Source organism: Falco peregrinus, chromosome 10, assembly GCF_023634155.1.
Source record: "Falco peregrinus isolate bFalPer1 chromosome 10, bFalPer1.pri, whole genome shotgun sequence".
NCBI lineage: Eukaryota > Metazoa > Chordata > Aves > Falconiformes > Falconidae > Falco > Falco peregrinus.
Genome location: NC_073730.1, coordinates 3835820 through 3849229, shown reverse-complemented (window position 1 = coordinate 3849229; position 13410 = coordinate 3835820). Strand labels below are relative to the sequence as shown.

General features: G+C 35.1%; 1 protein-coding gene across 3 annotated transcripts in view; it reads right to left on the bottom strand.

Moving 5' to 3' along the window:
- The window catches only part of TPR (translocated promoter region, nuclear basket protein), a 42501-nt gene that overhangs the window by 23721 nt on the left and 5370 nt on the right, over positions 1-13410 (bottom strand). For all 3 annotated transcript variants that reach the window (XM_055815240.1, XM_005242035.4, XM_027793331.2), the window contains exons 7-24: positions 12702-12794; positions 12501-12581; positions 10734-10821; positions 10075-10215; positions 9060-9151; positions 8051-8248; positions 7313-7420; positions 6563-6789; positions 5744-5907; positions 5287-5426; positions 5053-5201; positions 4589-4751; positions 3979-4113; positions 3063-3203; positions 2731-2899; positions 2071-2237; positions 961-1113; positions 135-251 (exon numbers count right to left, since the gene is read on the bottom strand). In XM_055815240.1, the coding sequence (XP_055671215.1) occupies positions 135-251; positions 961-1113; positions 2071-2237; positions 2731-2899; positions 3063-3203; positions 3979-4113; positions 4589-4751; positions 5053-5201; positions 5287-5426; positions 5744-5907; positions 6563-6789; positions 7313-7420; positions 8051-8248; positions 9060-9151; positions 10075-10215; positions 10734-10821; positions 12501-12581; positions 12702-12794 (2526 nt within the window). The remainder of the gene's footprint in view (positions 1-134; positions 252-960; positions 1114-2070; positions 2238-2730; positions 2900-3062; positions 3204-3978; positions 4114-4588; positions 4752-5052; positions 5202-5286; positions 5427-5743; positions 5908-6562; positions 6790-7312; positions 7421-8050; positions 8249-9059; positions 9152-10074; positions 10216-10733; positions 10822-12500; positions 12582-12701; positions 12795-13410) is intronic.

The window sequence follows — 13410 nt, the reverse complement described above, 5'->3', positions numbered from 1 at the left end:
ACTTTTCTTGCCTCCACAAGTCTCTGATTAGCAGTACTACCTTCAAAAAACATTTTGAGTTTAACTGAAAAAAAATGAAAAACTAGCATAATATTTGCTACCTCTGGCTAAAGTAGAGAATGCTACCAACATACTTGTTCCTGGCAGTCACGTCTGGCTTGCTGTTCGTTACTTAGAGCTGTGCTGGCTCTCTGAAGGGCTTCCTGAACTTCTGATTGCACGGTTGACAGACTCTTCTTTAGTTCTGATAGCTACAGTGATGGGGGAGGGAGGAAACAACAAGACAAAAGAAGAACAAACCCAAGACTAAATGGCAAAGTATTTTATGGAGCATTGAACACTGCAAGGCTTTGAATGTAGACAGTCATGAATAATGTAGAAGCAAAGCATGATTATTTTATTATTTTTAGATTAAAATTAGCATTAAAAAAGATAAATGCTTTCAAGATTTTGACTTACTAACATACAGAGTTCTTTCCTGGTAAAAACATATTACTGTTCTTTCAGAGTTGGGCCTGCAGTAGTTCTAGTTGCAGTCATCTTGTTTCTTGCAACCACAATAACAGCCCAAATATAAATCAGACAAATAAGGGCACAGACCACTCTGGCTTTAAGAGATGTGCACGCTACAAATCTGATTTTGGCTCATGCTCCAAAAAGGGTTTTCAGAAACTTTTCTCAAAGGCTTTTACTCATGTTTTTCTGCAAATTGTGCTCAAAGTTCAGGAAGATAGTGACAGCTTTAAATACACAACCCCCCTAACAAAGTGATAAGGTTAATGCACTACTCGTGTTTGGAAACCTCTCACAAATTTAGTCTTTTGTACATCCTAAAAGATTTAGTTTTGGACGCTACTATACTGTGAAAGCAAACTGAAGGTTAGGGAATTATGTAAAAGCACATTCCCGGGGACTCTCTACAAAGGAGTCTCTACAAGGGAGTGGGCATTCAGTGCGTACCTGTTGTTCCATATTCTCCACAGCTTTACGCTTCTCCTCTTGAAGTTCTTGCTTTTCTTTTTCTGACTCCATCAGCTTCTTTTCTAGCTGTGCTTGATACTCAGCAGACTCCTTCAGACGAGCTTCAACTGTCGCACGAACTTCCTCTGTCACCTTCATTAAAATTCATCAGAAGACATTAATTTTGTTTCCTTTAAATACAGTATTCTGATGTGAAACCACTATTTTATTAACAACTTAAAGCCAGAATAGGTATTTTGAGCATCTCATTTAGAACACCACCACTAAAAATGTGGAGAATCACAAATAGCATTGAAATTATGTTTTTTCCTTCAAAGCTGCAATACCTTATATGGTACATCTAAAAGTTTTAGGTGACTGCACTCAAATGTGCAGTAGCCGGCGTATTTTTTTATTACTCACTAGAATCTACAATATTATTAAAGCGTATCAAGCCCCTACAAAGTTTTTATAGCAACAGAAGACAGGCAGAGAACTTGGATACTAAATAAGCAGTGCTCCATTGTACACCGATGATGTAACTTCAGTTAGAAAATGGGAATTCTGTTTCTCCAATCTATCTTATGTTGATACGCTGAACAGCTTGGAAGAACAAGCTTCATTCACTATTAACACAGTGGAGCGTACATCAGGTCGCTCTTAAGCTTTTCCCACAAACACCACATACAGAGTTTTCTTTGGCATCACTGAAGACCTTACTGAAGCAGGTGTGAAAACTGCTTTTGATTGAGCTAATTAGTATTTTTAATCACTGATCACAGGGTTATAAGGAAGAGTTTTTAAAAGTCAATTCCCCTCTTTCAAAGGAAGACACTGGCAGAATACAGCTTTGAGTCAAACTTATAATACATTTTTAAAATATGCTGCAAAAAGCTTTAATGTTTCCATGGCTAAAAGTGTTTTCAATAAAATTGTCTAAAATAAGGTCTTACTAAATTATATTCTAATACCTTCTGAACTAACTTTAGTTTTTTTGTAATTCCTCCCATAATCCTACAGACTGTACCGTAGAAAAAAAACAACAAATCAAAACCAAAAAAATTAATTTTGTTTCTGTTTTTGCTCTAATAAACAATGGTAACTACTTACTTGTTTTTCCTTATTAAGGGATTCCTCTAGACTAAGAACCATGGCTCTGTATTGTTCCACATTACTAGAACTAGTCTTGAGTCTTTCTCTCAGGTCATTAACTTGTTCATCAGCTTGTCTTAGTCGACTTACAAGATCATCCACATCTTCATTTGTACTAGGCTGACCTATAATATTAGGACAAATTAATTAACCAGTGAAATTTAATTAATTTTTTTTAACCACTGTTCTGTTGAAAACTGAAGTCTTTTTCGGACAATAACATGGAAAAAGCAATTACTGTTACAAAATTTCCCTAAATAAAACTGTCAGCCCTAACCAAAATAGCAGCTTACAATAAACACTGTTGAGTCAGACAAAAAAAAAAAAAAAAGGGTATTTAAAAGTAACCTAATAGACTTAAAGCAAAACTTATTAAAGGAGCCCTTTTATTTTTTTTGAAAGAACTTATTTTTCCCCTTTGTAAAAGACTGCTTGGACATTAATTTTACTTTAACAAACCATACGGGTTATCATTCATTTGAATACGTGATTGTAATAATGAAGAGGTTTATTATTTAGCTGACTGATCTCCTAATTCTAAACTACTATCAATTATGAATTTTACCATTCTGCAGACAGCAACGTTTAACAGAAGTTCAATGCAGAAAAATGTCTTACCTTTCCCCGGAGCCCTCTGTGATGATTGTGATGTTAGCTGAGCCTCCGTATTGTTAAGCTGCTGTTTCAACATCGCAGTTTCTTTCTGGGCATTCTTTAGAAGTTCCTTTGTGTTAATGTGACGGTTTGTCTCAGTCTCCAGTTGCCTCTTAAGATCCAGGATGTGAACCTGAAAACACAAGGTTCTTAAATTTGTAATTATTCACAAATGGCACAAAGACCAAATATGTTTAGAAATTACTCATACGAAAAAACAGTGCATCATAAGCTGGCAGAAGCCGTGCAACTGTTACTTTATTTTCACTAAGCAAGTTTAGCATATTCATACTTACCTCTTGATTTTTGGTAAGGGAATGTCTTTGTTCCACCTCACTTTCTAATTTCTTCTTCAGCTGAGATATCTCACGCTCCAGCTTTTCTATCTGATTATTGAGTCTTTGTTTTGTTTCTGTCTCAGACCTCTCCAGTATTCCCTGATAAAAAGAGCATAATGCACTATGCTTACAACACACTTTAATAATTTTCTTTTAAATTACTGCAGCATTTCAAGTTGTCAAAACACTTCTCCCATCCACAAAATAATTACTGCAGGGAGCAAGCAATAATAGTAGATACAGAAAGTTATGAAAATTAGCACTTACAACGTATGACTTTTTGTTAAAAAAAAAAATAATCTCAAAACTATTGACACAGTAAGTATTATTGGAAGAAAATCTATTATCCATGCAATCTAACCGAAAAGATCTACTACAGAAATAGAATTCAGTCACAAGATAAAATGTGCAACCATAAGTATTTATATGCTAAGAGTCAATATAACTTACAATAGAAGATACAGAACTGTAACAGTAAATATACCTTAAAAGAATAAGAAAATACACTACCAAGGCAGGCACTGGTAAATTTTGCTATCATAAAAATTAACGTAGTGATTTTTTCCTTTCACTTTCTTTAATGTGTTTTGGTTCCATTTTATTGTGAAAACCCTTCCTGTCAACTCAAAATTCTCAGGACTTTGCCCAGGTAAATAACAGAGTATCATAAATTAGGATAGGAATAACAAACTTGCTTAAACAAGCTGCTCAGGTTGCTTAAATGTTTTACGTTCAGTGTTAATTTCTAACAAAAAATAAAAATTAAAAAAATCCACATTAAGACCCAATCCCATAATTGGGATTTTGGTTTTGATGGGCATTTATTGAAAATTCTTAAAGACAGACCAAACTTGGACATAGGAATACCACATACCTGAATAGTTCGCAAATTAGTAAGTAGCAAGTTCTGTCCTCTTTGTTCAACTAATAAAGACTCACGTTGCTGGGTCAAACGCACATCTGACATCTTCAAGATATCCTTCTCTTTTTTTAAGTTTTCTGCTCTCACCTTTAAGACACCAAACAATAACATGAACTTTGTTATCAATCCCAAGTCTGTCCGTTCATTTTAGTATTATTTTTATGAACATTACTATTTAAATAATAAATACTAAATACTATTTAAATAATAAATAAATACTATTTATAAAAAGAGCTTTTAAGATTGTAAGTTAAAATTCATCGAAATTAAGCCAAGAACAGTAAGAACAAAACTGTTTGTCTAACCACATTCTGTTTTCTCTGTGAACTGAAACATGTTCAGAATGTTCTTACATCTTCACTCAGTACTTGAGGTATTTTTTGGAATGTTACAAGTGTATGTACCAAATATACACGCACGCAACCTTTTACAAATCTAACAGCAGATGCACTCAAAAAGCCACACATTCAAGTTCTGACAGCTTTCATGACAATAATAAGAAAAACTCTTGTGCTAACTTGGAATATCTATATATATATAATAAAAACACTGTATTACTAACCTCTGCCACTGCCAGTTTTTCATTAGCTCCCCTCAGGTCTTGAGTCATAGTGTTAATTATCTGCTCTTGCTTCTGAGTCGTTGCTGTGAGTTTCTGGGTTCTTTCATGCAGAGATGTTATTTCTCGACGATAGCCTTCAACGTTATCCTGCAGCATTTCATAACTTCACAGGGAACAACAAAGTAAAGTATATGTTTGCCACATTAAATTGTTTAATTGCAAGAGGTGTATGTACACAGCTGTATGTTTCATGTTCTTGTGCATCAGTTTTCACGAAGTGGCTCACTCGATTATAAGGTATATTCCTGACCCCACCTTCACTACTTCCTTTGTGCTCTTTAACAGAAAAGACAATACTAATGTTTAACTGGCAACTCTTCCTGAACAAATGATACAAGCAGGCAATGTGATTCTATTGATAAAGAACACATACATACGACAATGGAATTAAATACTTGATTTACCGTTTGGATGCAAACTCCAGCTGTGTGGAAATCTTTGCATTTTGTGACCTCAAGTCTGTGACCTGCTCCTGAAGCTTTTCATTTTGCTCATTCAGCAACTTATCATTCTCTGCCTTTTCTTTTTTATAGTTCTCAAAAACTTCCTGCAACTGCATCAAAAAACAGACATTAAAGTGCTTACAAGAGTAAAAGGAAATAGTGATAGCTTTCTACAGTATTTATTGAAAAATATACCTGCTTAAGTGCAGCCTTAGCCTCCACAGTCTCCACTGACTCAGCCACTGATACTGGAGCAGGAGTTGACATGGCTTGAGGCAAATTTGGGCGCTTTGGAGTAGATGTAAGAGAAATCTCATCTGGTAACATACCTGAAGCTGAAAAGAAATAAATTAATGAATCCTTGCCAAAGCAGAAGATCATATATCTGCACTGAAATACAGCTAAAACTATTGCTAGGAAAGTCTTGGGCTCTCCTAAGCAACTCATTCTTTGTATCGGCAATATGCTCCCAGAGCACACATAGTCACCACTACACATCAGTCATTACTATAAAATTATGTGCCTAAATCCAAATTCATGGGTTTTCCAGTGAGTAAAGGTAAAAGCTGAATACCAGATTAACAGAAGTGACTAAACTCATAGCAAATGACAATTCCATTTTTTTCCAATGGTGCAGAAACATGAAGCTTACCTTGCAAAGGAATGATAGCTCCTGTGGTCTGTGCCAACAATATGCGGAACATATCACGCTGACGAACTATAGACTCAACAAGCTGCAGCTGATGGTGACGTGATTCACGCAATTTTTCTAGCTCATTGAGAGCCTCCTCAAGCTGGCTTTGAAGCTCAGAAATTCTGAAACCAACAAGTTGTTTTCAGTAACATACACAGTGAGGCATACCAAGATGACACAACCTCTTGTCACAATTTCTTCAGTGTACATTTATTGCCCCTTTGAAAGTTAAGCACTGAGACTTTTGAGGAAACTTAAAGGAAGACTGGCATTTGGCTTGCTATTTTGTAGATGACAAAGAAAGTAGGCCTCTTCCATGAAAAGCAGAATAGAGGCAATTTATTCATGTGAATAACTTCAAAAAACAGTCAGCAGCATGAGCAGAGAATCAAGCTAAGAACCCTTAATACAAAATTACATTATCTGTGGGCTTAACAGCTAGTGAATTAGGTATGCACATATCAAACTTATCTCTTCTAAAAACCAGATCTGTTGTGTGAAAACACATTCACTGAAAGACCAATAAAAAATTATTTTTACTTTGGATTTTGATGAAATATTACAAGATACATAGCTATAAAGCCATTTTAATCTAAAGTCGAAGATAATGTTGTTTAATAACAACTTGCCTTTATGAATTATAGCTGCGCATGAGCATATATGCACTTGCATATGCACACAATTAGTAACAATCAAAAGCAAAAAACCAAAAAGTATTTGAATAAATCCCTGTTACTACTTAGTATAAACATTTACTAGAAGGAATGGAAAACTGACTTAGATGATGTTGTTTCTTGCTCCTCTTTTTCTCTAGCCTCTCCCAGCTCCCGAAGAGCCACCAAGAGACGCTGATTCTGCTGCTGAAGTTCTTCAATATTTCTATAAGAGACTAGATGTTGAGATATCACTTCAGAAGAGCTACTGATGTCAGCAGAGCTCACTTCTTCATCACGAATCACATGATTGCCTCTAGCTTCTTCAAGTTCCATTAAAAGTACACGAATCTGAAAAAGAACGTTATAGTGTAAGACTTGCACACAGACTCAAACATTCACTCTGAAAAACAATATACTGAAGCACTTGGAAATTCAGTATTTTTGTCCTACAATATGCAAACTATTACAATCATTAAATCCTAGTAAGAATTACATTATAGAAAAACAATTTGACAAAAGGAACCCACATCAACATCAGAAGTGGATAGTCTGTGTTCAGTTCTGTGAACAGATCACAGGATATTCCAGTCAATCAAAGTAGCTTGGGGTTTTTTTCCATGTCAGATGTTTAACAATACTATCCTAAAGCAGCATCACTTCTGTCCAGCTAAACTTACTCCCGTTTTGTAAGCAAAAATGTAAATACCATGTTGTCCTAAGGAGAAGCTTTTAACATCACTAAGGCTCTTATGACAACAAAGCCTACATGACTGTGGCTGAACACAACTTCCAAGTAAACTTCACAAATACAGCACCGTATTAACAAATAAACTGTAAATAGTACATTTAACCACAGTGACATTTGTCCTACCTGCTGTGAAAGATCTTTTACTTGTATTTCCAGTCTCTGGTTTTCTCTTTCAAGCAGAGAGGCATGCTTATTGGCTTTATCAGCATCCTCCTGCAATCGCTGGATTTCCTGCAAGCATACAAACATTAAGAAACAGATAGCAATCCAACACAGAAACATTCCTTTCCAAAGGGGCAACGTCATGTAGAGACATGCCTTGTGAATCAAACTGCACTTTACTACTTTAAAGTTACACTCCAAAGGTTAAACTCTAAATATTTAGAAATCAAAAGCCACAGTCTTTCATGCTGTATTAGTGTAGGTATTAAAATTAATGGGAAGTGAGCACTGAAGTCCAATTCTATTTCTTTGGACAGAAAAATACTAATCTTTGTTTATAAAGAATTCTGCTCTCAGAAAATCAGATTGCAAAACAGCACATTTAAGCTTTCATTATATTAAAAATATTTTTAATATATATTTTATTTAAGCTTTAATTAATTATTTTAATTTAAAAATATAAGCTTTTTATTTAAGTAACACATTTAAGCTTTCATTATAAAATATATGAAAATGTTGGTTCTGTAAAATACTTTGTACAGTCCAATAAACTGCAAGCTAGAAAGTTCAACAGATCTTTTCCCACAATAAAGGTTGACTCAAAGATCCATTTTATACGTTTACTAAAAGCTATTAGCAGTAAGGAATTAAAAATCCATTTTTTCCATAATTTTACATGCTCTTTTACTTTATACTGACCTTCATAGCTTGTTCAAGCTTTGCAGACAGACTAGCAACAGCTTTTTGGGAACGTTCAAATTCTTCACGCTGACGTTTTAAGATCGGTGCTTTGGCTTCTACTTCCTGCACTATTTCATCCAAATACTTATTGATTCTCTTATTCTCCAGCTTTTCCAAAAGCAACTGATCCTGAGTTTCTACATATGCATTGTAGAGCTGCAACAAAAGATTGTTTTGCCTTTTTTTGTTTGGTTGGTTTTGATACACCTGCACAGACCTCTTAAAGAAGAAGTAATTCTACAATTCATACCTTAAGGTAGTATAATTTTATACAATTCTAAACTAGTTAATTCAGAGAAACAAGTTAAGAATTTTACAACAATGTGTTTTTAGGATTCATACCATGGCAAAGAGTTATCCCTATGAATTTGAAAACCGCAAACTTTTGTAGTGCAACTATATGCAATAAAAGAGTTCTATGTAAAAGGGACAAAACATGCAAGTTTAAGATAATAGAAATATCAAAGCTAGTGTTACAGAAGAAAGCAGCAAGCACAGAACACAGTAATTTAATGGCTGGCCAGAATGAACAATAAAAAACAAAATGAAAATGCAAATTGCATGAATAGAAGTGTAAAGAAAACCTAGAATATGTATGACCTATCGTTAATTTTTTTCTGCAAGTATAAGCCAAATGAGCAGCAGTACAAATTAAAAGATTATGTAAATAAGCAAAAAAAAACCCTCATGGCAAGAATGCATACAGAAAATAAGTTTATGTGCACAAAATAATTTCTTTCAGAAAAAGAACTTAACCCCATAAATGTTTTGATCCACTAAAGAAAAACTGTAAGGTATGTTAAAAAAAATCCCAATAGCTTAGCTCAAATACATGAAAAGATTTCATCGACTTCAATCACATATTACACCAAATCCAGAACAGCGAATGAAGCCTGCACCTTTATATCATTAGCGTATCTCTGTTAGCATTTCAAGGGCCTTGAAATTGAAGTTTCTGCTCACTTACCTCAGTTAATTTCATTCCAGGCTTGACTACTTTAGCTACTGCTGCAGCAGTGGGAGACATAGCTGCCAGTTCCTCCTCAGACAATATGGCTCCTGAAGACATAATCCCACCAATCACCATTAAAAAGCTGCAATAATTCTCATCATATTCTTCATTAATATAAAGAACGTCTTTGTACACCTCTGTGCTTTATGACTACTGTATTTTAAATGACTATTTTAAACTCTTAAAGTTACTGGTTGAAGAGCTTTCTGTAATCTATATTATAAATATACATGTGCAAGTGACTGGTATGATACACAATTTTCCATGCCATATATTAAACGAGTCAGAGACATTGATAATTTGAAACAATGAAAAGCTTTTGCTATTAAGACTTAAAATGTAGATGAATTCTGAATGTAAGCAATTGAAACAACTGCAGCAAAGCTTAACATCAGATTTCTTAGCAAACTGCTGGAGGTTTAGTGGCAGAGCACTGGTTTACTTTCATTAACTTAACACAGAGGCACACCAAATATACTTCGTGCCTCTCTGTTCCTTCCCGCTGTGCTCTCTTTCCTTTAGAAATTACTTAAATGTAGCAAACAGAAACAGAACAGTGAAAATTGAGAATGAAAAAAACCCCATGGAACTAGAACAGTGAATATTGAGAAAGATTTAATGTTAAACAGAAATTGAAGGACAGAGGTTTGTTTTCCGGTGCCTTTTTTTTTTTTTTTAAGAGGAAAAAAAGAATAGTTGGTCATCCCCACTCCCCTCTCCATTAAAAGCATGATGATTCAGCCTTACAGAAATGCATTTTGATAGAAATGTATTTTTTAGTGGGCAAATCAAAGGTATGTATTTTCATACCTATATATACACACACACACAAGCTTCTAAAATTCATGATTAGAAATGACCTAGGATGAATTAATGCACTTACTTCCTACAGAAATTCAGCATAGTATTTCCACGCAAGACAACAGAAATGCCAAGGCTTTATGTATTTTAGTTCCAGTGTTATCCCTACCTTTGCGCTTTGTAGCGGAAAGTAAATCATTAGCATTCTCCAGCTCCTTTTCCAGTTTACTGATCTTCTCTCTCAGTTCTTTCTCCATTACAGCTTTTGACTCTTCCACTTCAACCAAATGCTCCTGGGTTGCTTTATTAGCTAAAATTAAATCAGACAAGTAATTTGCTGTGTTGTAGTTTTTACTTTTTTTCTTTTTAAAAGTTCAAAATCTGCATGTGTACCTTAAATTTTACTTTAATTTTACATGATCTGCAGAAGCTCATGCTGATAAGTAAACTCAGTAGCATGACAGAACCATGAACTGCTGCCTATCACCCTTGCATAGAAGAGGGCTAAAACACGAACTGTCCTTTTATCAGTGAACAGAAATCTAAACCAAGACACTAAACTGAAAACATATGTTGCATAAGTAGACACTGTCATCAAAATCCAAAGTAAATTCCTGGTATATTTGAAAATAGTTCCTCCCGCCCCACTCAGGTGAAGTCAACTAGTCACATGAGATTTTAGTTACCAGCTGACTGACGTTTCCACCAGCCCAAAAGCTGATGAAGTTACATTCGTAAACACTCAATACCTATTTTTCAATGAATCAAGGTAGTTACAAAGCAGTACAACTGTTCTGCTTCATTTGCCAGCTCTCACTCACAGCCTACCTTCACCTGCTTCCTTCAGGAGCTTGTGCAGCTCTTCCACTGCTCCTGTAAGTTCATTGCTCTTTGCCTCCGAGTCATCAGCAGCACTCTACAAAAAAGCATTTTTTAAACCTTTGAGTATATAGCAAATATATTTTTAATAAGAAAGCTCAAACTGACCAAAAATTATGAACATGCACTTTGAGTAAAATGCTAAAGGATTCACCTAAACTGTACAACTCTTCTTCCACCTGGATTAAGTCTCACTTTGATCAAACTGCCCAGCTGAGAGTAAGAAGTGTCCGACATTAATGTGATATGACAAATCCAAATACAATGCACACCCTTTAGCTCATTATAGCTGGTGCTGTTCCTTCGCTTCACTACAGAAAATCTGGAGAAAAATAGAGTGCTCGATTTTGATCATTCTGTAAAATTTGGTATTTTTAGGGAATCCTATATAAACAGTTTATGTTTCTTTGCTTCCAGTTAGAGATCTCACAACTGCAAGACTGTACAATACTTTAGCAATTCTGAAAGCCCATTAGTGATAACTGAACTAAAGATGACTCAACTTTTGCTAATCAGCGAAGTCTCAGAATAGGCTCCCATGGGAGGGCACTCAATGTTTTTAATGCACTCAGTCTCAATGCTTTTAATATCAGGTCAGACAAATATGTCAGCAGTCACAAGTACATAGCAAACTATGTTAAGCAGAAGACAAAACTTTAAGCCCCGTCAAATCAATGATTCTATAATAAAAGCATGAATTAATAGGATTAAAAAACCCCAAACAACCAAAACAAAACCATATTAAAAGGTAAATGGTAAAGCATTATGGTCTGGAAAAGTCAGCTACTGACTTGCTGTTCAATGAAGGGGTATCAGTTTACATATGATCAGACAAAGTATTGACACAGAACTCAGAATTAAGCATGGTAGGACGTTTACGTAGGTATCTAAGCAAGTTAACTCAGGAAACAGAACTCATTAACCCATGAATCCAATATGTGTGAACTGAAGAGCAATCAATTCTCCGCTAGTTGACTTTGTCTTAGTCAATAGGCTACAGGAAATTTTTCATTCTTCGAGCTGACAAAAATAAGCGTCATCTCAAGAAGTAATTTTTATTTGACACAATACATTACATCCAGCTGTGTCTTAATCAGATCATTAACACTTGCAGTGTTATTCAAAATGAACTTCTACTAACCAAACTCAGAAAAATCTCGTGTAGTCCTATTTTACATACAAATCATTGCCTCCCAATACGTCATATTATTACAACCCCATGTGGTTGTAAGACATAACAACATTCATACAACATGAAGCCTCAATACAGTGAGCATAAAATTACTATTTTAACCACAGTTTTGCTTAATCTACAAAATGATCCAAACAATGTAAGATTTCAAATGCTGCCTAAGACAGCAGCAAAGGAAAAAATGATTTGGATGTTTGACAGCTTGCTTTGTGGTTAAGATTTTATGATCAACATCATCTAGAGATGAGCTGTGAGCAACATGAAATTTTCCAAACAGGGTGTTTCGCTTATTTGTAATTTTTTTCAGCCTCTTCCTTGGCCACTAGCAGCTGCTTCTCCGCATTCTGTTTCTTAATGTTGTAGTACTGGACCTCCACTTCCATTTGCAACGGAAATTAGCCTTCCCCAAATCCATATTTTTTGGGCTGGGGGTGGGAACCCAAAGTGGCCTGCATTACATTTAATACTAAGATTCAGCCCCAAGTAATACTAATATATGCTTATAACAGAATCAATAAACTCACCTTATACAAATTGGATAATTTTATGTGGGCATTCAGTTCATTGTGGAATCTTTCCTCCATACTAGCTTGCTGTTCTTTTGCCTAGTAAATTAAAGAAGAGACAGGGTAGGACAGCATTCCCACTATTCCTATTTTCCATATTTTGTTTAACTTGTCAAAGCAACTGTAATGCACTTTCACATATACTTCAAGTCGTCTTACCTCCTTCAGTTTATTCAAAAGGTCTTCCACATGCTTCTGAAGATTTTCATTTGACTGTTTTAAGCCGTTTACCTGTTCCTCCATTCTGGAAACCTGTTCAAAGAATAAATGAGAACACCACGTATACATTTGTCTTTCCAGTCCAGTTTATTCTGGAAAATACCCAGCTCATTGTCTTTTACTTTTAAAAAAATGAAAGTTCCAGAAAGAGCACAAATGGTTGTATTTTCTAACAATCTTTGCTCCCATGCATTCAGCTAAATTAAAAAGTGAGAGTCCCCAGACTGCTTCAGTTACACATAGCCAAATAAACCCACAAGCCTCAGTGGAGCAATGTGCCACAGAAAACCTGACCAGTTGTCACAGTTTTTAGAGAAACTGCTAAGGTACGCAAACAGAAGTTCACTGGACCCAAGCACTTTTAAAATATGGCCACTGACTGCCACCTATTTTGTTGCAGAAAAACAAAAATATAATCACCCCGCCCTGCACAGAATGTTAAGTCAGATCTTTCTTCCCCTTCCCCTTATTAATAACTGTATTCTGATACATTTTAATAGCATTATACCATTGCATAGCTTTGTTATCAGTGACTCCCAAATTTCTAGCTTATCATTAAAATCTTTGACTATTCTAGGTAATAGTAACTATATGTATTCCTTAAAAGTCACAAGTTAAAAGAACAAACAACTCCTTATTAATTGCAAAA